At 39.8% G+C, this 25,942-nt stretch overlaps 1 protein-coding gene and 1 long non-coding RNA gene across 5 annotated transcripts in view; both read right to left on the reverse strand.

The window, feature by feature from the left end:
* LOC120555431 overlaps positions 1-2,044 on the reverse strand; it is a 30,090-nt gene extending 28,046 nt beyond the window's left edge. For all 3 annotated transcript variants that reach the window (XR_005638713.1, XR_005638712.1, XR_005638714.1), the window contains exon 1: positions 389-2,044. This is a non-coding gene — a long non-coding RNA (uncharacterized LOC120555431). The remainder of the gene's footprint in view (positions 1-388) is intronic.
* Positions 2,045-10,059: 8,015 nt separating this feature from the next.
* On the reverse strand, positions 10,060-25,786 carry bbs4 (Bardet-Biedl syndrome 4). Of its 2 annotated transcripts, XM_039795206.1 has the most exons (16): positions 25,608-25,786; positions 24,214-24,256; positions 21,357-21,436; positions 19,717-19,780; positions 19,362-19,473; positions 19,027-19,099; positions 17,494-17,547; positions 17,276-17,403; positions 16,347-16,401; positions 16,123-16,191; positions 15,792-15,944; positions 13,986-14,157; positions 13,628-13,697; positions 13,370-13,514; positions 13,076-13,280; positions 10,060-11,300 (listed from the first exon to the last, which is right to left on the reverse strand). In XM_039795206.1, exons 1-16 carry the CDS (start codon positions 25,665-25,667, stop codon positions 11,146-11,148), a joined length of 1,638 nt encoding a protein of 545 aa, XP_039651140.1. In that variant the 5' UTR covers positions 25,668-25,786; the 3' UTR covers positions 10,060-11,145. The 2 variants fall into 2 exon arrangements, with proteins under 2 accessions (XP_039651140.1, XP_039651141.1); XM_039795207.1 differs by lacking the exon at positions 25,608-25,786 and having other exon boundaries at positions 21,362-21,436.
* Between the last annotated feature and the right edge of the window lie 156 nt (positions 25,787-25,942).

A 25,942-nucleotide genomic window follows, 5' to 3' on the forward strand; every position in this document is an offset into this window, starting at 1 on the left:
ATTGTGTGTTTAATGGTCTTGTAATTTCAGCTGGACTTGTAGGCCGTTATATTGTTGGGTAGTTTAATTTATAATAAAACGCCAGATTTTATAAACTACATGTGTTTTGTGTGCAAAAATCTTAATTTGTAACGTAACTAGTAAGTAACTAAAGCTTGTCAGATGAATGTAGTGGAGTAAAAAGTACAATATTTCTCTCTGAAATGTAGCGAAGTAGAATGTGGCATGAAAAGAAAAAACTCAAGTAAAGTACAAGTACCTTAAATTTGTACTTGAGTACAGTACTTGAGTAAATGTACTTAGTACCATTCTACCACTGGGCGAGTGGGTGCAAAGACGCAGACAGGGAGAGTTCAGGGATTTAATGAAGAAGTGGAGATAAGCTTACAGGCAGGTACAGGTTCCAGGTTCCAGATTCCAGGGTTTAGGATTCAGGTTCAGGTCGCTGGAAAACAAGCCATGTAGAAACACTGGCAACCTGGCAGGGAAAATGAAATGCGCCGATAATACACTGCAGGGCTGATGAGAGAAAGTGGAAACAGGTGAGCAGGTAAATGAGAGGGTCAGTTGATTGGGATGAGTGGAAAAGTCTTAGGGCATCTGGTGGATGGGTGGAAAATGGCACTGCAGGGTGCTGCGGAAATGAGGAGGTGGCTGAAAGGAGTGACAGGAGTAGAATGGGGGAAAAGCAGGACTGACCTTGTGACAGATGATTACTGTGATTTGCTTTTCAAGAGCCACATATAAAGATTTGCACAGTAAGTGGGATTATCAGAAATAAATAGTGTTGGAAATTGGCTGAACATTGGGCACGATTTTCAGGCTCTTGTGCAGTGCCCTGTGCCCTAATACAGGTGGTATTACATGAAAAGTGGCACGGCACAAGAGCTTAAAATTGCAATGTATTGACTAACTGTTTTTGCATGGATAGGACAACAGATTGACAGAAATGTAATTAGTTTTGCAGTAGATGGTCATAAGAAAATTTTACCTCATGGTCCTGAGAGATAAACTGAATGATCTGAGAAGCCGTCATTGGAAACTGTTTAGAAAGGGCAGGCACTTTAAAAAAAAATACCTGGCAGGTGATTCGATGAACCATCCGTCTATCACGTCCACCATTGTTGTTTTCAGGGGCGTAGCATAACGTTCTGGGCCCTGTAGAAAGACATATTCTATGGGCCTCTCCCCACATCCACAGCTATTCATTCAAGCATCTTTTTGGGTCCTCCTCACATGAGGGGCCCTGAGCACTCAGGCCCTTTCCACTCCCAGTCTGACACCCCTGGTTGTTTTGAACGAACAGTCGCGGCTGTCACACGCTCCTAAACCACGCCCGTAGCTGCTAGTAGCTCCTCACCGGACGCTGATTGGTTCAGTTAGTTGGGAGTTCAGACACAAAAAGCATTACTTGAAGCATGACGTATGGATTATCGTGTGATATGTGATCACACGATTGTAGCGTGATCTCGTGAGAATCCAGCTGCCGTGCAGGATAACCCGAAAGGGGCAAATTTCCAATAATTCTTGAGACATTTCACTGAAAAAAAACAAATGTAAACCTCATGGTGGCGCTAGAGGAAGATGTCACGGAATCACCAAGGTCAGCAGATGAAAATTTGTTTGTTGGGATATTTCAGTCTGAATCAAAGTGGTGGACTGACCGAAACCAGCATGGCTAAATAGACAGGACTCATACTAAAAAGCACTAGATTTGTGAGTGTACTGTTGTAGACAATATTCTCCCACAAAGCAACGAAATGAAATGAAATGAAAGAGCTGCTCACAGCTGGAAAAAAATCTAAACAAGGATGTTGGTGAGCCAGCTCCAATAACACCTCAGAAAACCCAAAAATAACTATCAGATTTTGGAGAAAAAAAACAATTATTTGTGTCTATGTCAAGTTTAATTGGCAATGGCATTCTAAAGTTGATTGATTGTATTTGCCCAGAGAGCATATTGAGTGATTACCTGGTTGTATAAAACATTAATGGTCCCATGGCATGAAAATTTCACTTTATGAGGTTTTTTAACATTAATATGTGTTCCCCCAGCCTGCCTATGGTCCCCCACTGGCTAGAAATGGCGATAGGTGTAAACCGAGCCCTGGGTATCCTGCTCTGTCTTTGAGAAAATGAAAGCTCAGATGGGCCGATCTGGAATCTTGCTCCTTATGAGGTCATAAGAGAGAGAGAGAGAGAGACATCATGGCTTTCAAACGAGCAAAGTGGCAGTTTGTCAAGGCCACACCCCCCCCCTCTCTCCTCCTCAATAGCTACAGACACAGAAATGGCACATACTAAGGAAAGCTCATTGTGGGACTGGCTCTAGTGGCTGTAAATCTGCACCAAGGCTGAATTTCGGGAAAGGAGACTTCAGATACAGTATTATGGGACCACAAAGGTCTATATAAAAGCATCCAAAGAGCACCATGTCATGGGACCTTTAAAGTATGTGTATTTCTTGTATAGTAACTGAAGGAAAAACAGTATACTATAAAGATTAGTACACACTGTGTACAATAAATAAGTGAGATGGAACTGGGACAAGGTTTGTGTGTCAGGCAGGAGAGACTGTGGTGAGTTCAGAAGAAACTGGACATAAAAGATGTGTAGGTGAGGTAACTGAAGAGAAAAAGGAAAGACGGGAGGATGAGAAGTGTCAGCCCTTAGCTTGATACTCGAGACCTTATTATTATCTGGGGAACTATTTAAAAGAGCCAGACAAGGAGCAGACACTGCATGAAGCGGTGCGGACAGAATTACAGTAGTTTTATGTGATGTACAAGTTAAAAGCTATAAGGATATGCAGTAAAACTGCAAAGTATGGGAAAATGGGCTCATCTGAGATCCAGACAGAATCCTCAAATATCAAACCACCGCATGTCACCATAATTAAAATAGGAAAGACTCGGTGGACATAGGAAATAAAATGTTTGAGTAAGGCCTCTGTCAGCGAACGAACAAAACAAAAATACAGCCTGCCAAAACTTTATAAAAGTTATACAGTACAGGCCAAAAGTTTGGACACACCTTCTCATTCAATGAGTTTCCTTTTTATTTTCATGACTATTTACATTGTAGATTCTCACTGAAGGCATCAAAACTATGAATGAACACATATGGAATTATGTACTTAACAACAAAGTGTGAAATAACTGAAAACATGTCTTATATTTTAGATTCTTCAAAGTAGCCACCCTTTGCTTTTTTATTAATAATGTAAAAAATTCCACTAATTAACCCTGACAAAGCACACCTGTGAAGTGAAAACCATTTCAGGTGACTACCTCATGAAGCTCATTGAGAGAACACCAAGGGTTTGCAGAGTTATCAAAAAAAGCAAAGGGTGGCTACTTTGAAGAATCTAAAATATAAGACATGTTTTCAGTTATTTCACACTTTTTTGTTAAGTACATAATTCCATATGTGTTCATTCATAGTTTTGATGCCTTCAGTGAGAATCTACAATGTAAATAGTCATGAAAATAAAGAAACACATTGAATGAGAAGGTGTGTCCAAACTTTTGGCCTGTACTGTATATATATAAAAAAAAAAAAAACTCTAGAAGGGAATTCAACAATATAATATAAAATAATGTATTTATTTAGGCCTATCTTAAGTTACAACTGTATACAAAATAAAAAACCCATAAATGAAAAAATAGCACTACTTACCGTTTCCTGGAGCCAGAGAACTTTAAATGAAACGTAAGGTACTGAGACGCTTCCACAGGCGATTTGAATTGTAGAAAGACGAAAAATGAAAAAACAATCTTCCCCAGGTGCCCTGAAAAATAACTGCAGCAGGAGCAGTAAATCACAGGCCAGTAAAAGTTATGACCACAGGCAATTCAGGCATGCACAGTTTAATAAGTACCTAATGAAAAAAAAACAAGTCTTTTGGCGACAGTAGCAACATATGTAGATGCTAGTCTTCATCATGAACGAATAAAAAGCAAGAAAGACAAGAAAGGTAACCCTGACAGATCAATGACCAGTGCTGTGTGCACCTTCAGGGTCAAATGATGGTCTGGTTGGATGTCATCCTCAATGACTAAACGTAGCAGTGCCATGTGAAGAAGATGTGATCAGTATCTGACTGACTGTCTCCAAGAAGATGGTTGTTTTGGATACGAAAATGCAGCTAAGTGAACCTGTCAAAAGAGAACAATGGCAGTATTATCTACATCTATCTACATTAAATGGTTAGGACAATATTTTTTTGCTTCAAATACAATTCTGTATGTAAAATATATAGGTGCATGGCATCAAATTAAAAAGGTATAACATGCAGTGCTTTCCTCAACAAAAAAAATACAAAAAGTAGTCCCTTTCAATTATCACTTATGACCCTGTGTGTGTCTGTATCTTTGCGGAGACCCTGCCCTCTGCCTGTATTTTCTCTTTGTGTGGGACGTTCGTGGGCGTCAACAACAGTTGTGTGGCGAATTCACAGCCAGCGAGTGGGCATGGTGATGACGTTTCTATCACGCGGCGAGCAGTGGGCCCCTGGGTGTCTAACCCCGAGCCAATAAAAGCGTTTATTGGTGTTTTAAGCCCCCAACGTCTCTGGGGTTCACTGGGATTAGGCAATGGTTAGGGTTAGGTACCTTGAAGTCAATGGTCGCAGCGCTGCCTGGAAGCAAAATTACGAATCCCACTATGGCCACGCCAAGACCCGCCCTACGAAGCAGCTCGATTGGTTGGGGTTAGGCATTTCACCTCGAGTGGTTAAGGTTAGGGTTAGGGGATTGGTCAGGAGATAGGACCTGCACATGTAGGCATGGATGCCTGGCCAATAGTAGCGTGTGAATGTTATTGAAGGGCATGTCTTGGCGTGGCCATAGCGGGAGAAAAAATATATCGTTGCCTTGAAGGAGATGTTGGGGGCTTAAAACACCATCGAGCAATAAAAGCGCGCAGGGTCTGCAGCCCGTTCTCATTTCAAACCGCTGCTTCCCCCCCTCTGGTGTCTCAAAGTCTAACTGACAGAGACCCAGAGAAACAGACAGGATGTAGCTCTGCATTTCTTCATAATCCCACAATGTGGTACATTCCCACGAAGGTGTGGGTGTGTTTATTTGTGCATTAGAAAGAAAAAAATGCCAAGCAACAATCCAAAAAGATCGTTTTATTCCTCCGATTCACGGTTGTGTACAGCGCTCCCTCTCTACTTTCACTCTCCAGCTCGCTCGACCACCGCTGCGCTCTCTCGGGCCCTGAGCCGGGGAGGAGGGGCCAACTTTGAACAGTGTTCTTACAAAGCGTAAGTGATACTCTCAGCATATTGTACCTCTCAACTCAGCGGAATCTAAACATGAGAAACATATATAAAAAAAAAAAGAATAATACAGAGTATGGAGGAGGGACTTCCCAGGGCTAGAGCTGGATTTTGACTGGACCAATGTATGAAATAATGTTAATCTGGCTTCTAGAAATCCCAACCAGCAGCAAATCCACCATCATTTTGTACATAGGACTCAATGGACCCCTCGTAGGCTGTGCGGTGCCTAATGAAAATTACTGGCGATGCTTCATGCGCATTGTGTTCGTTAAAGACCATGGGCACATTTCTTCATATGTTTTGGGAGTGTCCCCCTGTTGCACGGTTCTGGGAAAATGTTGCCTCACAACTGACGACATTCGTTTCTGGGACAGTTCCCACGACAATACCAGTTCTGCTACTGAATGACACTTCTTCACTTCAGATTTCTAAATGTCAGAAAAGGATAGTCCTTGCTGGGCTTACAGCTGCAAAGAAAATGGTGGCAGTGCGCTGGAAGCCCCCACACATTTTGACCATCAAGCAGTGGCTTCTGACCTTTCTTGACATAGTTTATAGCAGCCCGCATCAATGGAGCTAGACAGGTGAATGGGGATGTGTGGCTTTTAATGGCAGAGACATGGGGTCCCGGGGAGGGTGGGGTGATATTGTTTTGCGTATATTTTATTTATTTATTATTGTTGGGGGGGGGGGGTGTAACATGCTGCTGACTGGGTTTACATTGTTGAATAAAAAAAATTAAAAAATGAATAAACTAAATCCTGTAAATGTAATATCTAAACCCTCAAACATGATTCAGCAAGAAAAATAGATATTGAATTTACATTTGTTTCTTTCATTCATGATGTGTTTTTTCACGGTTATATACCACCGTAAGGTTGTCACGGTACCAGAGTTTTGATACAATAATAGTATATAATAGTTGATACAATAATAGTATAACAAGATGATATTTGATGGCTCTTTCTATACAATGACTAAAGCAGAATAGTTTGTAGAGGGTCTAATCAGCTCTTCCATTATACAGAACATAGTCTTTTTTGGGCTTTTCTGCCTTTATTTGACAGGACAGCTAGGTGAGAAAGGGGGAGAGAGAGGTGGAAGACATGCGGGTCGGATTAGAACCCCGGACCTCTGCGTCGAGGCATAAACCTCTCAGTATATGTGCGCCTGCTCTACCCACTGAGCCAACCCGGCCACATACAGAACATACTCATGACCCAGAGGTGTACCGTATACATCTGACTCATGTTATCAGAGATCAAAGATTCAAACTCAAATAATACACAATAGCTAACCTGACTCCGCCAGATGGATTGCTTCGCATCGCTCGGCATATCCATCTGGGAACTTTCCGTTGGAGAAATTTTGGGAAGGGGCGAAAATACTGGTTAGCTGATTGGATAAACCATCTGTCTATCACCACCTATGTTGGTGATAGACGGGCCAAATCAACCAATCAGATCAAACTCTTGCCGAAACCAGTCAGGAGAAGAGCAAAAACATCTTTTCCTCCGAGAAAAGCCTCCAGTGCCGTTTGTTTTGCTCTTCTTTCAATGAAGGAATACTTTCTAATTCGGATAAAACTTGCGCGATAGCTACGCTCATCTCACCCGTGGAAGCTGTCGTGTTCTTTAGACTGAACAGTCGCTTCTTGTTGCGTCACACCTAAACCCGCCTCAAAACCAACGCTGATTGGTCGGTCGTTCGGCGAACGGCTCCAAATTTTCTCTATCTCAAGATGCCAGAATGATCCGCGAGTGGAAAACTGGAGCTCTCGAGACGGTCTCACGAGGCTACACAATAAGCAGGCTTTTTGAAACCAGAGCGTTGGCCTCCAGCACAAGCATTTCTTTACGCTCACATGACGTACTATTACGGTGACAAACAACCACAACACATGCTACAGTACAAGGGAGAGACTGACAAGCAGTAGACACTTGGTCCGCAGCAGCATTCACTCTGTCCTGTGCCAGACAACGAAATAAATATTTACCCTCACCACTGGGAAGGGAAACAACTGTCATAACAACAACTCAGCATTTCTCCTTCTTATCCAACATGGAAATGTTCTGTCCTGCAGCTCTTTCTACCAATCTTAGTGAAGCTACAACTCCTTCTGTCAACAAACACAACCAAAGCTCTGTCCTCAAAAAAGAAAAAACATCCACATCACATCCAATCGCCAGAGGAATCTGTGAGATCCGTGAGGGATAAATAAATAAAACTTTATTCTAGTCAAACATACTTAAGGCTCTTCAAACATGCCAGGCTATGAAGCCCTTCAGACGGAAGCCAACGTCCCAGGAAGAGTCTGTTTAAACTTCTTAACCAGGGGCTCTACACATGAACTCCAGCATTGAGAACAATGTTTGCGTACACAGAGTTTACTAAAAAGAAAAGTTTTAACAACTCACTGTAGCTGTTGGTTTTTCTGGTCGCAGCCATCTTGTCAGTCAGAAAGTGTGGATGTCCGAAGGCTGATGAACGGACTCCATAGGAGGAAATGTCATTCTTACATGGGGCTCCTTTTTCAACTACAAGGTCAATATTGTTTTACACTAACGACAAAACAACAAATTAGCCGTGCATTTATATGGAACTAAGCGATAGGAGCTTTCCATCTTTACTCTCCTCCGTTACGTTGCATTCAGAGATCGACACTTTTTGACTGGCAAGATGGCGTCGACAGGAAAAACCAACTGCTAAAGTGAGTTGTTAAAACCTTTCTTTTGAGTAAACTCTGTGTACACTAGTAATGGGCGATAGAAACGATATGCAATATAAACGATACAAAATTGGCCTACGATAGAGATTTTAATTATATTGCGAATATCGCGATAATGCATGTTGATGACGCAATCTACCCGCGAAAGTTAGAGCCACGAGCTGCAATGCATCATCGTCATCTTGTGTAAACATGGCTGAAAGTGAAACAGAGGAGCTGGTGAAAAAGACCGGTGCAACATCCATTATTTGGACTTGGTTTGGATTTAAGCCGCTACAACGGACCTGTGGTCGAGTCGTACCATGGAGCCTTTTCTCAGCCTGACCATTCTCTATATGACGGACGATTGGAATCTTGGCAGCCGATGTTTGCAGACGTCGTACTTCCCCGCTGAACATACGGCTGTATGTGTGTGTGTGTGTGTCTCTGTGTGCGCGTGCGTGTGTTTGCACTTGTAGGCAGCCCAAGGATGTAGCCCTGGTCAACATGGCCAACATCGTACAAGTGTGCTCAAATGTGTTACATTAGGCTGCAGGTAAGAAACTTTGTTTGAAATATGTTTTTATTTAAAGTATCTGTGCATCTTTGCCTAATAATGGAAGTATTTTCAGTACAGTGTCTGTTCCTAAACTAAAAAGACACCAGTTTTTCCTGTTCTCTGCATCTGAGGTGGCATTTAAGAACCAAGGACATAAACTAAGTGTAGCACTGAAGGAAAGAAACCCAATACTTTAAGCTTTTTCTTTGTTAAAGTCTCTGCAACTAGTGTACTTGAATTTTATTTATCTGCAACATTATGTTGTATAATTACAGTTTTGCACAATAAATGTTCTCAAAACTACATACTATGTTTCTTTCTCTTTAAAAAAAAATACATTTAGCAGTTTGGCTTTCCTTAGGGTCTATGTAACCTGGTCTGAAATGGTTCTATTATAATTTATATATCGTGATATTTATCGTTAACGCAAGAGGCTGCAATGTATATCGCAATATGGATTTTAGGCCATATCGCCCATCCCTAGTGTACACAAACAATGTTCTCAATGCTGGAGTTCATGTGTAGAGCCCCTGGTGATGCTTGGAGCAAAGTTTCATGTTGTGTCGAGCCTTCTTAGTGTTTTAAAAATAGTGATTTTGAGGCTATCGTAGCAGTGCCCCTAGCACTCCCATTCAAAAGGCCATTTGACCGAAAAACGAGAATACGGTAAATCTTAAAAGTGGTGTTTCCGTCCTAAGTATGCTTTTAAATGAAAGTTTAACTCGGGTACATTCACAAAAAGACCCTAGGTTGCATTTTGGCGAGAATTACGCTTTAAACACCATTATATCCAAACTGCAGTCAACTTTGTAGAAAAACTCAAACACAAGTCTTTCAACACTATTTTTGCCATCATAGGCCTATTACATAGCATTGTGAATAGTTTTTGTTTCACTATTATCTTAAATAGTTCCTCAATCAAGCATCTGTCATTTTGATTAGCTCAGGAATTAAGACAAAACTGCCAAAAACAATTTTATCTCTGGAACTAACTTGACGTATAATCATTTCAATTATATTCCAAAATACACAACTTACAGTTAATGATCATAATTCAGTTTGGAAACCTCAACGGTGAGTCGGGAGGCGATTTGGAGCTGTTTTACATCTATAATTTGGAGGCTCTATTGGTAATTCTAACAATGAGGACAGTGCTTGTGTATAAAGATTTACTTTTTGAAATGTGCAAAAGCCATTTATTTTGTCTTTTTCTTTTAGTTGCCCATTTAGTCTCTAAACTAACTAAACCAAAACAACAGTGGTTTGCCTGCCAAATACACACAAAACAAAAATAGATTGTAGTATTGAGACTTTGTCAGGGGACATTTTTCATAAATATTTTGGTTAATATGTACAAATTGCCCCATCCCTATTGTAATTCATACACATTAATAATTTGAGTTTTTATGTGACCTCCAGTACAGATAATGTACGAGGTACTATCTTAAACCAGAACACTTTATTCCTTCCATTCCCCCACAACCATTAATGGATGATTACCAGGACTGAAAGAATATTGGGTTTAATGAGTACCTCATTTCTACAATCCACACATATGGGACGCCACACACAAACAATATCAATACATAACTAGATTACATTTTAGAAGCATCTACTCCATTGGAAGCCCTCGTCCAAGATGTTGACAGTTTCAACATCGGTTTAGGTGGACGGATTAATGTGTTCATGTGTAAGTTATTGTTCAGAACATGCATTGTGTGTTAGATAATCCATTGACTTTGAAAGCTCTTAAACAATACTGTCCCCTGTTGGTGGTGTCTGCTGAACTAAATGACCGTAACATTAGAAAAACACAGCACAGAATAACGGACAAACTGGACTTTATAAAAACAGCGAGACGGCTATTTTCTTTAAAGTCTCTTATTTAATATTAAATACATTACTCTCTATAAACATAACATTTATCCACATATAAAAGCCTGTATCACTATTTACACCTAACCCTCAAAAAGAGCCCTATCGTACAAACGAGCAATATCCTGTAACTATTCATAAACATCCTTTTCTGTCCTCAGATTTTAGCAGTGATTGTCGCAGCAATTCCTTCACGTTTATATTTTAGGGCTGACACCTTCCCTGGAAATGTCAATACAAGGACAATTCTTATTTAACCTTATTGCTGAGCTCATCCAAATATTAACACTTGTAACTGCACAAATGCCCATATTACTTTTTTGTCAAATAGAGACGTTCTTAAACTGCAACATCCATTGGAATGGGTTTTGATGTGCACCAAAGCTGCCACATCTACACGGCTTTACAATAAATTTTGGTTTAAAAAGTGATAAGTGATGCAGTGACGTTTAATATTCCTGAAATAAATGGCATGACAAAAGTGAACATTGCCGTTGCCCTTTTTAGTGAAAAACTAATTTTTGAGCAGCACATAAAATGTTTGTGCAGCATGTAACTAAACGAGAAGCCTACAACTCAAGGCTTCATGTCTAACTACAATAAGCTAGAAAACCACAAATAGCTTAGCTGATGTTTGAGAACCTTAATTTGCCTCCATAACATGAGAGTGACCTTATAACAAAGATGTCACATAAGATTTTAACTATCAAAACTAATTCATTCCTCCACCTTAGATTTCCTCTTGGAGGTTCTGGGTTTGGGGTTTTCTGACTCAACCGGTTCTGGGGAGCCTGGAGGGTCAGTGGGCGGGCTGGGGGCATTCTCCACATCAGGTTCTGGCTCAAGGGGCATGGAGGGGCCTTTGAAAACTCCTGAAAATAACAAAAGCGTAAGAGTCGATCCATTAACATTAATATCTGCAGCATGATTCAGGAACTTTAAACGTGATTAGCTTGTGGTATTGCTTTCCCCACGACTTCCACAGACATTTCTATATCAAATCCAGCAGAATAGAACCTGATTCTGGTTACTGATGCTGGGGTGGTGATGGCGCGGAGTGGATATGACACATGTGGGGGTTCTAGGTTCGATTCCCACTGCGATACATCAACCAATGTCTCCCTGAGCAAGATACTTAACCCCTAGTTGCTCCAGAGGCATGCAACCTCTGACATGGGTTGGGCATCGTTTGGATTTTAACGATTCTGATTCTAATTCCGATTCTTCCTTTTGATTCCGGTTCTTATCGATTCTCGATTCCAATTCTTTGAGGGGTGGAGTTGAGACGGGTCACGTGCTTATTTCACAAATAAGAGGAAAGTTTTATTTTTGATTCAGTGGTGGGTTGCAGTTTGACGGGGCTTTTCAACGTAAAATAAAGCCACACTAGAGCGCCGCTTACTGTGCTCGAAGGCTGCAACACAACAAGCACCTGGACGCTACGGAAACCAAAACTTGCGCATGTTAAATTTGGAACCTATGATCAGATTTGAAACCAAATCCTCCAAACGATTCCAATAAAGAAACGATTCCACTGGAATCGTAATTTTTGAAACGATTCCAAGTAGGAATCGGTTCTCATTGCCCAACACTATAGGGGAGGCTTCTGAATGCTTACCTTTTGAAAGATTTATATTGTTTTCATGTATACAAATACCTCCACAATGCACTTTGTGACCGATATCTTCACAAACCCAAACAAAGTTTCAGGGGTAATTTGTTAATCTTAATAACCACCAAGATACAGTAGGTCCCTGCCTGCTATACATGAATTCTAACCTACAGCAAAATTTATTTACAGACTAGCTGTTACAGAACAGCAATAAAGATACGTACATCATTAGAAACAGTATACAACCCTCCACTTTAAAATTACATTAACTAGATTTATAGTGTTGAGTGTTAGAAAGCAGATAGATTGTCAGAGCTGTGTGATTATATGTAAAATGTCACTGAACATGGACACATTGTTCTGATGTTATTGTTAACAGCTAAAACAAAAAGTGAGAGAAAACACAGGCTCTCGTGGAAGAAAAGCACTCCAGAGTCCACTTACATTTGAGAGCTGTAAGCTGCGACAATCATTTCTTGACTTGAATTTATTATCTTAACTGTGCGTTTCCACACGGCTGTCTTTCTTTTGTTGCCAAGAATATATACAGACTAGAGGTTAGCTTCTTTCCCCCCCCCCATATTCCATTTTGCATTAGCGCATATATCCAATCTGCTACAGTAGTGCAGGCAAGAAGCTCACAGGGAAGAGATATTTTTAAGTTTCCATTTAAAATGAAAAATTGGGCTTTGGTTTAATGGAGAGAGAGAGAGAGAGAGAGAGAGAGAGAGAGAGAGAGAGAGAGAGAGAGAGAGGTGGAGGTTGTGAAATATGTCATCACCTGCACTGAGAGTGTAACACTGGACTTTTCTAATGAAAAATATTTTGTATGTGCTCACCCCATTTTTAGTTTGTGTTCAGAACAAACAAAGTGTGGTCTCCTGTCTCAAAGCTGGACCTCATTTCAAGCTTTACTTCGACTCTGACGCTCAACAAGAGTGGCTCTTTCACATATCGAAACGTCCAACCAGAAGCTACACCGAGGTGACAGAATATTAACTGACGCTTTCTACAGCCCACAGCGGTCACTTTTACCTGTTTGTAGTTGGAGGTTCTTATTGTAGCTCGCAGCAGAAGACATGGCTTGGCCCAGAGCTTGGTTAGTACCAAGGGGAGCACCGGGGGCTTTGGTGGCTGCTGTGGAGTTTGGTTTTGATTTGGAGTCCTTGACCGGTTTAGTCCACACCAGACCCTCTGTCACCTGCAGGGCAGCTCCCATCTTTTGAGCCATGTCCATTAGCTGTTAGTGACAAGTAGGCAAACAATTACAAATCCTGTAAGAAATGGCTTCTACAGCTGACTTTGAAAAATCAACAGGATCTCAAGTACCTCGGGATCAAATTCAACGTTGCTACCGCTGTCGCGAAGTAGGTTGACTTTCCTCTCCATCTCCTGATACTGATCCAGAGTTGCCTTCTTATCGCCATGATTATAGAGGAAGATGGCAAAGTTCAGGTTGACCAGAGGGTTGGAACTGTAGATAATTGATCACCAAGGAGGAAAAATAAATATTAAAAAGGATAAAAACTACAGACTCAAATTCAGACGCATCGTACATTTAAGGTAGAAGGCGTAAGACAGACTCACTCGTCAATTGTCACAGCTTGTTCATACGCTCTGGTGGCATTCTCTACATCCTCCAAGTTGGTCAGAGCCACTGTTAAGAATGAGTATGAGACAGGCTTAAACTTGAACTGAAATACTGTGAAACGCAGGAGCAGATGACTGTTCAGCAAGGCAAATTCAGCATGTTCAGTTTGTTGTATAAAAGGGTATAGTATATTTCCTTTGGTAAATTATTAAATAAATGCAGTACAGTAATCTGCTAAATTCCCAGTAATTGTTGCCAATATTATTTTTTTTTGCCAGAAATCCTCAATTTACTCTTTAAAGACACAATCATGATTATAAATTATTTCTCCGTCTCTCTGACTCAGCACAGTACCTGCCAGCAACATGTAGAGTTCCCCCATACGTGGTTTCAGGTTGATGGCTGCGCTGAGGAAGTGGAAGGCAGAGGCATACTGCTGCATGGTCAGGTGTACCAGACCCAGATTGTACAACACTTTCCAGTCAAAGGGAGACATGTAGTGGGCCCGTTTCAGGCAGCTGATGGCCTGTGGGAGGGATGAAGTTGGGAGAAAGAAGTCAAACAGCTGACAGAACTGTTAACAAAAAACAAATCTATATATATTGTATCTTAAAGTGCTCATATTATGCTCATTTTCAGGTTCATAATTGTATTTAGAGGTTATATCAGAATAGGTTTACATGTTTTAATCTTCAAAAAACACCATATTTTTTGTTGTACTGCACATTGCTGCAGCTCCTCTTTTCACCCTGTGTGTTGAGCTCTCTGTTTAAGCTACTAGGTGAGGCATCACACTTCTATTCTATCTTTGTTGGGAGTCGCACATGCGCAGTAGCTAGGTAAGGACTACTAGCCAGTCAGAAGCAGAGTATTAGGGTGTGCCATGCTAGCAGCTAGGAGAGCATTATAACTCTATAACTATAACTTTTGTGTTACAAAGTGACGCACGTTCGTCACAGAAGTAAAGGCTGGACTACAACAGAGCTGTTTGGAGCAGTTTGTGAACAGTGTTTTCTGTTGGAGATGGTAAGTCCCTTTGGGGTGGACTTTGGGCTTTTTTTTTTACTTTGTAAACGGCATAACGTATAACGTGCACAAAAAAGATATATAACAATAAAGGAAAGGGAAAAAGCCAAAAAGCATAATATGAGCACTTTAATAAAATATGATGCAAGAAGAACCTACGAAATTATAGATTCTGTACAACGGTGGATTTATAATAGTTCAGGAACTTATGGAGTAGCAATGTATACATTTATTAATATGATCTCATCTTGTTGGCTCCCAAATCGGGAAAAATAAATACAGTAATTTTAAGGGTAAGTGGTCTGTTAGTTGATGTGAGCAACTGAACTGAATGCAAGCCGTTTCCAGCATAGCAGACATAGATTTTTTAGCAAGAATACATTAAAAGCCAATTAACAACAATGCAGTGTAAAATGCCTGAGCTATGTATGCTATGTTACTATCACAAAAAGATTCAAGGCCCAGTCTGTGGTTGGTGTAAAAATAGTCTACATCCTTGACGTTCCACTTCCGGGATTGCTCCGTTGCCGACAGAAAATCTGCCGGATTTCACTCATTTAGGCCGGTTATCTGTTGCCTTGGGCTTCCTTTGTGTTGGCATTTTAAACTCTGGTCGATTTATGAGGATTATGTGCAGCTAGTTCTTTAGTATTTTATCTACAGTTAGGTAGTTAAGCCCAGTGGTAAAGGGTCACAAGATACATTTGAGGAGTATCTAGATGGTTAATGTGAGAGGAAAGAAGAAACAATAACAAAACATGAGCGAAGACGTCACAAGCCAAAAATGTTGTTTTTAATATATAACAATGTAATGTATTTTATAAGCTTATCATATGTTTTTTTCATGTAAAACTTAATCTGAATAGCAACTGTAGCTGTCAAATAAATGTAGTGCAAAAAAAGTACAATATTTCTCTCTGAAATGTAGAGGGGTAAAACAGTAAATATGCTGAACTACTCTCCATCACTGATGGTATTTACTTTCAAAATGTGAAACTAATGGGGAATGTCCTATAGACACAAAATAATAATAATGAAATAAAAAAAAGAGATAACATTTTAGACTGTTTCTTGTTTGGAGTAATACACTGATTTAAATGCTGGACAATGAACCAATTAACAGTATTTACTTACAGCTACATATTTCTTTTTTCCAAAGAAACACATGCCGATGTTGTTCCAGAGAGGAGGGCTCTCGGGCACAGCACATGCTGCCACTCGGTACTTGTTCATGGCCACATCAAAGTCACCGTGGGTCTGCATCATGCTGCCTGCAGCCAGGATGGCCTGGGAATAAAAACAGTGATTAAAGAGATAGTAGAGAAAGAAGTACCCTTTGAAATTGCACATAATGAAAGATGGACCGTACTATGTGATAGAGAATGACCTTTTTTTTATCCTCAGGTAACTCAGTACCAAACTATGTTTATACCAAAGCATAATGTGTGGTCAAATACCCACGTACCTTATAGTTGTTGGGGTCAAAAGTGAGGGCATTTCCAAGGTGCTCAAATGCTTTTTGGTATTTCCCAAGCTGGCAAAAACATGAAAAAAAAATAATTATACATCTTCTCCTTTTTAAATGTTTCTGACATCTACAGTAAATGCCACTCTTGTAGTGCTTGTTTTTACACATAATTAGACTGAAAAGATTTTCTGATTTTTTTAAAACAAAATATTCCTTCCTACCTGTAAAAACAGCAGGCCAAGAGTAGTCAGGAGTTCAGTATTCTCTGGAGAGAATCTGAATTGAAAAGGAGACAAGTAGAATAAAAAATGTCACTTTATCGATGCCTGTAATTACATTTAATGCCTGCACTTATTCAAAAGCAAACATAGTTGATATTCAGGGAATCTGCTGATTCAATCAGGGTTTGATTCAGCATAATTGTGGAGTATTAATTATGACCTGTGGGGGATGATATGGTTTGAAGAAGAAGAGAAAAAAAAAGTAAAATGGTAGGGAAGAGACAGATCTGCATTTAAAAAAAGATTCACAGTGGTACGTCTTATTAAAAGCAACTGCAGTATCGGGGCACTTGATTAATTCATTTATCCCCAACAGGAGATAGTCATAATGAGCTCTATTATAGACACTGATGTCATTTCCTTATTTATGCCACAGCCTAATGTTTAAATATTCAACATGTGAATAGCAGTGGAAACGAACAGAATTTATACTGAACTGAAAAGGGCCTGGGGTTAAAACTGTGTCAAAACTGGAGCTTTGTGTAAGATTGAAGGAGGCCCACATATTGAAATGAGCTCCAAAGACTTGAAAACATATAAATAAAGAGGGAACTCCCTTGGAATTAACCAACTTCTTATTAAACAACGTGTTTTATGGCTCTTATCTGTTTTAGTGTCTCTAGACAATGTTATGAAGAAAACTGTCATGCTGAGGCTGTGTAAAGTTTCTCGGTTGGATAAAAAACAACTTTGTCTAGGTAAACAATTCCTGAAATGTAACACTTACATTGCTATATATGTATGTCTAGAATATTTAAAAACAGATACAGAACCATAGTGGCAGTCCTTAATGCCATATACCTATGATGATTATTTTAAATGTCTTCTCAGTGCTTTTTTAACATTGTCCACATTTGAAGTTTACTTACTCCACTGCCCTCTTATACACTTCGATGGCCGCGTCGGTATCTCCGGCCAGCAAATGAACTTTTCCAAGCATCATGAAAGTCTTGTCGTGTTTATTTATCTGGAGAGCTATGTTTAGATGCTCTTCAGCCTGACAGAGACAGAAAATCAAAATGATCAAATCGCCTGGGATTGGGAACAATTTGTCCTTTACGGTGTCGGTAAAAATCTGCATACTCACATTTTTGAAGTCTTTGATGAAGAAATAGCACAACCCCAGATTATGACTGATCTCCTGGGGTGAGTAAATTAGAAAATGATACATGGGGCGTTGGTGCATGCTTAATTGAACAGAGCTGAACATTTCACTATACACAAGACAAATCTTGAAAATCTTGAAAAAGAGTTGAGCGAATTAAAATTTCCAAATAAATAAAAAGTAAAAAAATAAATATAAGTTATTTAAGGCAACAGCGCTGTGGAATACAAATTCTGTATTACTCAAAGTATTATTAGAGGGGACTGTTTCCAAAACATACTAGTGTGAGAGGTTAGTGGTCCTGCCTGGCCAGTTTAATACAATGTTTAAGGAATTCATAGTGAAACATCCCTGGATCAGTTTGGAGGTGCAACCATGTTTTTTCCCAGTCTGGGCATTTTAACATTCTAAATCAGGGGTCTTCAACGTTTTTTTAGGCCAAGGACCCCTAACCTGAGAGACGAACAGGGACCCCCTACTACATATACTGTATTGTATAAAATTAAGTTGCATAATAAACTGGGCCTAACGTGTAAGGCGGCCTAAAGCCTTTATACATACCTGTTTACGGTGCCCTACAATACAAAGCTATTTACATATTCATATATCATGTCTTTACGTCAAACATGTGGAAGGCACAGTAAATCCTTAAGCTTAGCTATATCTGTGGATGGCTATAGTGGCCAGTAAGCGTTCACTGTTGTTGTTGTTTTTTATGAATAGGCTGATTTATATTTTCTAATAATGTGTTGTATTCATGTTATTGTACATTTTCAGGCCTATTTTAATGTTTTGGGAAAACACATTCAAAAAAGTATTAAACAATAATTTGGCGGCCCCCCCTGCAGTGACTCTGAGGACCCCCTGTTGAAGATCTCTGTTCTAAATGATGGGGGCAATGTGAGGGAACTTCATGCTGTGTATTTAGAGTGAACGACACCAGGCCTAATAAACACACAAAGTTTAAAGGAACACGCCGACTTATTGGGACTTTAGCTTATTCACCGTATCCCCCAGAGTTAGATAAGTCCATACATACCCTTCCGAGTGGTTAGTGCAACACCTGAAAAGCACCGTTGTTACTCTCTGCTTCTCACCATGGGGCTTCTCAGGTGCTGCGAGCAAATCACTCCGCCCAAGTAGCAGAGCTTCGCCTTTCTGAGAATATAGTTCCCAGTATGTATACTGTTAGAAGATGGCTGTGTCTCATGTGACCTTGTTATTTGTACATGCTGTGACTATACAAATCACAACATGTAAATAGGAAAATGTTGGCGTTATTTTGCCACTTATTGGGAGCAGTAGAATAGATGGAGCCGGTTACCTCCAGGATCTGTGCTAAGCTAGGCTAGCGGTGGGTGCGTCAGACAGAGTTACGACACGCACGGAGATGAGAAGGGTATGGACTTATCTAACTCTGGGGGATACGGTGAATGAGCTAAAGTCCCAATAAGTCGGCGTGTTCCTTTAAAGACAAAGCAGAAACAGAGTACTAAAGTGTTTCTTTTCCTTTACCCAGTCTTTCTCGTTGAGCCTTGCAGCTTCATTATAGAATTCAATAGCTGCTTTATGTTTTCCCAGGAGAAACCTACAGAAAAAAACAACAACAATCCATATAAGAAATGTATCAATCTTACTGCATGCTGAATAGCTATACTTACAATGAATGCTGTAACAATGAAGAATAGTCACTGGGGGTGGATTAACTTTTCCCTATAGTATTAAAAAATGTTCTGGCCATAAGTGGATAGCAGTTGGGCTGGTGTCGATGTATGTTTCTCTCCTATGTCAGTGTTTTTAGCTAATGAAGGGGTGTTGATGCACCCCGGGCTTGAGGGCAGTAGACTCACAGCGATCTGGCCACTTGCTTGAGATTGTCAGCGCTGCTGGGATTAAGGATGGCACAGCTCTGAAACAGCTCCAGGGACTGTTGGATCTTGCCCTCAAGACGCATGATAAGTGCTGTGGCAAGAAATTAAGACACAAAAAGAGAGCATATTCATCTACATGAGGAAGTAAAAAAAAACACATTAAAAATCAAAGGCACAGCGTGGGGTCCAAAGACCTGATTTTGGGGAACTAAATAATGTACTGGGGAGCTTCGCCGTTGACAACCAAAGAGCCTTTGTTGGATGCAGCTCTTAATTAACATCGTACATGTTTCATTTGTGAGAGGGAAGAGCTACTATTAAAAATACAGCTCACCTTGAACATATATGGCATATTCACACATCCCATTAGTCTCCTGCAGTTGTTCTTTGATGATCGCCTACATGGACACAGAACGGAAGACAATTTCTACAACTGAGGTGGACGTTATTGCGTGAGTAGCGATGCTGCTAAAACAATTGCTACTATGCTTGAAACAACAAATGTTTCTGGCCCTGCTGAAAACCAATCCCAATGTGATTCAGTTTCTAAACTTGCAAATCCCAAACCAGAATAACTTTGTACATTTGCATCAGTATATTTTGCAATGACAGCTTGGTATTTTCCTGGCCTTGAAATTTGCTTTGCCCGGCTGTTTGGTATTGTGGTGCCCAGTGCATGGTGCACAGGGGGGAGGAGAGGCACAAATGTAAATGTAAATATTATATTTTAATTCAACATTAAACAGCGAGTAGATGTGTTTAAATCGGCATCAATGTGGTGAAAGCAGGAATGCTAGTAAATCAGTCTGCATTTATCTATAAGTTATTATGAGTGATTATTACAGTATCTGTTGTCTACATGCAGTTGCTTGATATGGTATGTAAACCTCCTTCAGGTATTTTAATCTCTGCAGCCATCTGAGGGCAGCAGGACAGATATGTTGATACATTTGCGGCATCTGAAAAGTGCCTCGCCAGAGGTGCCATTACACGACTGTCCACCACGTTTACCGTCATTAAATAACGTGCAAATGACACAAAGCTGCTACAAAGTAACCCCATACACCTCCACAAGCATCAGACAGGTCCAGTATAATTAAATACTGTGGCATTGGATTACCGAGGCTCATTAATCCTGTGCATCACAGCCTCCTTTCCAACTTTAAAAAGGAAAATGTTGTGGTAATAAGCAAACGCTGTTCTGTCACATTTTAAGATCTGATGTAACAATTTGCAACATTAAAATACAGTAGAATTCAAATTGAAATAGTGTCGAATTGATGCAATCATATAAACTACTTCACCACATTTTTTATTATTAGTCTCTATCATGCTTTTACTAATTGACTTGTTTAAAAAAAAAAAAAAGAGCCAACACACCAACTGCCTCTGGCTGGAGATTTGTGGTGCTGTGTACAACAGTATGATTTCCCATTTGCTGAGCTATTGTAGTGATTGTGCTCAGCTGTTTCACAGCGATGAGACCAGTGATGTGACTGGCTGAGAGCGAATTTACTAATCACCACACCCTCTCATCTACTGTATATTCAACCTCACCCAGCTCTTTACACTTTGTGCTGCTGCACATACATGGACCAAAATAGCAGGTGTGCTTAGCGACGGCCACACAGTCTGCCTGCCCAAAAACCTACAACTATGGCTCGTCGCTGCGCTGGCGCAATTAAAATAAGGCCCTGAGAGTGAGGAGTGTTTCTGTCACTGGGAGAAAGTGAGAAGGAGGATTCCAGTAATATATCTTATAAGTACAGGTTTCTACTCAGAGACTTTGCTAAGTACCTACCGGTTTCACACAGAATACACAGGTCAATGCAGTGAATTAGCCCATAATAAAGTACAGAACCCTGTACATGCCAGGCATTCATTATCCTCATTATTATTTTAAAAGGTCAATCAGACCAACACCGAACACAGACATGGGTCAATAACAGACTAAACCATAGAAAAGTACTTTACCTTACATGTATCATAGTCTTTACGGATATAGTGCTGGTGGATTAGCCAGTTTCTCCTCTCCACAATGGGAAGCTCTGGAGCTGGAAATAAGAATATAACAAAATGAGAAGAAAAATCGGGGAAGCTTTTAAGCTCATTACTGTTTCGATAATGTCTTATTTAGTTGATATATGAATGATTAATCCTGTTGGCTCCCTCCTTTTGCAGTCATTAGTTAGTTGCTGATCTGACAGTTAACAGAGATGTAACACTTCGACCTAAATCCACAGGCTACATTTAAGTCAATTCACCAAACACACTGCAAATCATTTTATTTACAAACAGACGGCTCAGACTATTAAGAGTTATGTCTATTTTGACTATTTTCAACTGCCAAATTAAAAAAAGACCGTATAAATTAAACACATAATCTTGAAAGCTCCCTCCCTCTGCAGTCACTTGCGAGTCTTTGATCTGACAGTAACATAGATGTTAACACTTCAACCAAAATCCCCAGGCTAAACTATAATCAATTCACCAGCCACGCTGTAAATGTCACCTCGTAAGCAAGTTTTTTCCGTTATAAACACTGCTTTTTTTTCGGTCTCTCTCTTAGTGTGTTGGCAGGTTGAGATATTCTGCCCGTTGCCAGGGCAACAATGTATCTTGCAAGCCAGGTGCTTGTGACAGAACAGAGGGGGTATAGAGACAGACTGAAAGAGGGAAGCTGGAGGAGTGAGCGGCACAATACAAAAGCCAGCTTTAGAAAGAGTTAGGTAACCTGAAGAACCCAACCACAATGCTCCAAGTCTTCTTCCCAGTGGAGTACACGATTTCATTTCACAAGGAGAACGTAATTCCAATTCGAGCGAGTTTGATTCTGGTAATCCTGTTATCTTTTACCAACTACCTTCCTCTGAGGCAAAAAAAAAAAAAAGGATTCAAGGCAATGTGGAATGAATTGCTTGGCTTTGAGTCTGCCACTGACATCGGGGGATATCATTAATGAACTGCCTGTGTAGGAATACGGTGTGAATTACACTAAAGCGCCCTTCTGTTTTTATCTGTCGGCGCTTCAAGCAGTGCTCTGTTGATTTGCCGCTGGAGCCTCTTCCAACAACTTCAGAGGAATCCTCTTCATCGCTGAGGGTGAAACTGCATGGGTTTCACACGTTTGCCCCGTCAAGATTCGGAAATGGCCCTATTTGTAGCACCCTAATCCGCTTTCTCCCTGCTGAGACAGCAATAATATTCTTGTCTCTGGGTTTCAGCTGGGGCCCTGTGGCACTCCAGTGTCCACACACACAAAGCGGGGATATTCAGTGGAATACATGTGTGACATGTATTCCTGGAACTACGGTATGAAAGAAGGGTAGAAAGGAGCTAAGAAGAAGAGCACAGCATGAGGTCTCCTAAATATAGTCCTGTGAAAAACTTCATCCCAAACAGAGGAATTTTCGCATTGTTAAATTTGATCTGGCTAATGCTAAGACAGATTTGGCTTCCATGTGCTTCAGCCATCTGTTAAAAGGGGATAAGAGCAAGCGAAGAGGCATGCTGAGATCAAAAGACACATGGGGAGAATGTAATGAAAAATATGATGAATTTTTTGGGGAAGTTTCACCACAAAAACTTCAAAAAACCCGTGGTCTTGTCAAGTAAATTAGTCTCATATTCAGCTGCCAATGCTAATTCTTCGGAAGGAGAGAAAAGACAAATAGATTGCTTCACTAACACTTGATTCTACAAAACTGGAACATGCTGTACTGGAACAGGTGAAATTACCTTATGCCATTGGCAGTTTTATTTAGCGATTTAAAAGAAACTGATTTTAGGTCTTACTAGTGGGCGTGCTCATATTTTTGCAACACCTCTTCAGTCTTACCTGCTAACAATGTAGTAACTGCATTGCACAAAATGTAATAAAAGAATATAATGTATTTGTTGTGCATTATATAACCCTGATTGCATTTCATGATGGTAATTAGAGAAGTGTATGAAATCTGTAGCTTATGGAGACAATTAAACTGAGATAGATTGGCTTTTTTCCTTTCATTATTAGCAATTTGATTTATAAAGCCCAATATCACAAATCACAAATTTGCCTCAAGGGGCTTTACAATCTGCACAGCATACGACACCCTCTGTCCTTAGATGTGCATGTTTGGCATATGTTTTGACAGCTTTATATATTTCATTTTTATAATATAGTATTATAGTCATAAGCAGAATTAAAACTTTTAGTGTTTTTGACTTAGTTATGGAGCTTCTAGCACTTCACTTATATAGTACACTTCCATTACATTAACCAATTAAAATCCAATCTTTACTTTCTGTTTTTATTACTCACTCAGTCATCTTACCTTACATTAATGCACTTAGGGTTTTGATACAGTAAGGGCTTGCATGCTATGTAAAAGATCACTGCATGGAAATACAATACCATACAAAACGATACCATAACATGCTCCCATAGGACTTGCATTCTCAGCAGTGCCGCTGATAATTAAAAACATTGTAAAACAAAACAAAAAAGCTTAATCATGAGCAACAGCTTAACGGGACATTAAGCCATAATTACGATGACAAAATATCCTTGTATAATATACGAACAACAAACATTTTCCACACAGAGAAATATCTGGAACATGGCTGGCTTAGCAGCATACTGTATTAAACAGCTTCTTCATTTTAGGGACAGTGGATAGAAGGGTGAGGGTGACCTCTGCAGGATGATTGGTTCCAAACTCATTCCATTATTACCCTTTACCAGTTACAGACACATGGTCAGAAATCAAAACAATGGGTGTCGGAAAAGTTGTGTTGTTTGAAAATCATTTTGCAAGATGACTTGCAAGTGTCAAATGTCTTGAAGTACCTTTAGGTGCCCGACGTTTCTTGGCTTCGGTAGTAACTGGGAGCTGAAATATATAAAATACAACAAAAACAAACAAGTAACAGCATATGATCCATACATTACATTGGAAAAAAAATACACTGGACGTCATCTATCAGTGTTTCCCGTGAACAATATTTATGGTCGCCCCACCAAAATAGATTTTCTCCACCCAAACAAAACGTTTTTTTGTATTGCGTCTTTATGTGTTCTTGCTGTGTGAAAATACAGGTCAAAGTGACCTGAAAAGGTGTGTTCATATTCAATTGTACAGAATAGAAAAATAAATGACTTTCTTAATTAGATGTTATGAACCTGTGAATGTACTGCCATATGTTGAGCAGAATTTTAATTACAGTTGCATACTAATAGATTATAGTTTTTATCACTAATAAATACACAGAAAAGTATTTATGTTGTAGTTGGCCAATGTGGAGCACATTTCGTTAGTAGTTAGTAAGTAGTAGTAGTATAATACTGCATCATTTCATATAAGTACGGTGTGTTTTTTTAATGTAAAAAGTAGCCTAACAACTGACTTAGTTTCAAATAAATGCAGTGGAGTAAAAAGTACATTTCCCTCTGAAATGTAGAAAATTAAAAGTAGAAAATAACAGAATGAAAATACTCAAGTAAAGTACAAGTATGTCAAAATTGTATTTAAGTAAATGTACTTATTCCACCACTGGTTATTACATTAACAGAACCATTAACTAGCTAGCTAGTTGACATTACATGCAGCTTCCGTGTGTGCAGGTAACGTTAGATGCACGCATGCTCAATCCCAGTGTTTTGCTTCATATAATTTTTCCCTCTATTTTTGACTCACTTGTGGATTGCTTCGCCACTGACGTTTTGAGTATTAATATGATCTTTTATGTCATCACATCCTAAACGCTAGACGGTATAGCCATAACACAACGAGTATTTGTGGTAAAGTCAGCCTCAGTTATTTTACCCAACCTAAGTTACAGTATAACGCGTGAGCTAAAGATGGTCAACAATGTAGCTATATTTGCACTGTAAGGTTACCTACGCATTGCTGTTCTTGTAACCTTACTGCAGCTGTATTAGCTGTTAGCTCTCAGGTTGTAGCTAGCTTGCCCTTGGATGAGCGAGATTAAAAGCTAGCTAAAGACGGAACGCGAGGCAAGTTAACGTTGCCGTTCAGGTTAATCAATTTAGCTCCGACTAAGAATCGGTTAGCCAGGCAGCTAGCTAGCTAACATTCAAATAACGAGCGTTATTGCAAAGGCAATACTCAAAAACATAACGTTACGTTTCACTCAGTGAGTGTCACACGGTCGCTTAAAACAGCGAAGCGTTTGCGTTTACCCAAGAAAACGATAACTAACTATCTTTGGTTTTGCACTCACCGCCGTGGCTTTCTCCTCGTCCGCCATCTTGGGATGATCAACGCTAGAAGCGGTTGCCATGGATACATCAGAGTAGCTGGTTGGATTTATGAATGTCGACTGATTTTACTCATACTGTCTATGATTTTAAAATAAGGGCCAGTTATCATTGGCGGAGGAAGTATTCAGTACCCCGCATTTAAAACGTTACTTAATTAGGTAAAAAAAATATGCGAGCATAATCAGTAAAATGTACTTTAAAAGTAAAGTAAGAAAAAAAATCTATATATATTATATATTTACATGACAGTTTCCTATTCCATATATTGCCTGCCATTTATATCGGGACACAGTAG

This window comes from Perca fluviatilis, chromosome 3 (assembly GCF_010015445.1).
Source record: "Perca fluviatilis chromosome 3, GENO_Pfluv_1.0, whole genome shotgun sequence".
NCBI classification, from domain to species: Eukaryota; Metazoa; Chordata; class Actinopteri; order Perciformes; family Percidae; genus Perca; species Perca fluviatilis.

What these genes read in the sequence shown, in the direction of transcription:
- bbs4 (XM_039795206.1), bottom strand. Translation starts at nt 25,667, where the DNA reads ATGGCAACCGCTTCTAGCGTTGATCATCCCAAGATGGCGGACGAGGAG. An exon ending in AAGACTATGATACATGTAAG is followed by an intron (nt 19,781 to 21,356) that starts GTAAAGTACTTT and finishes GTGTCCATGTAG; the next exon opens with GCGATCATCAAAGAACAACT. An exon ending in AAGCAAGTGGCCAGATCGCT is followed by an intron (nt 19,100 to 19,361) that starts GTGAGTCTACTG and finishes TTTTTTCTGTAG; the next exon opens with GTTTCTCCTGGGAAAACATA.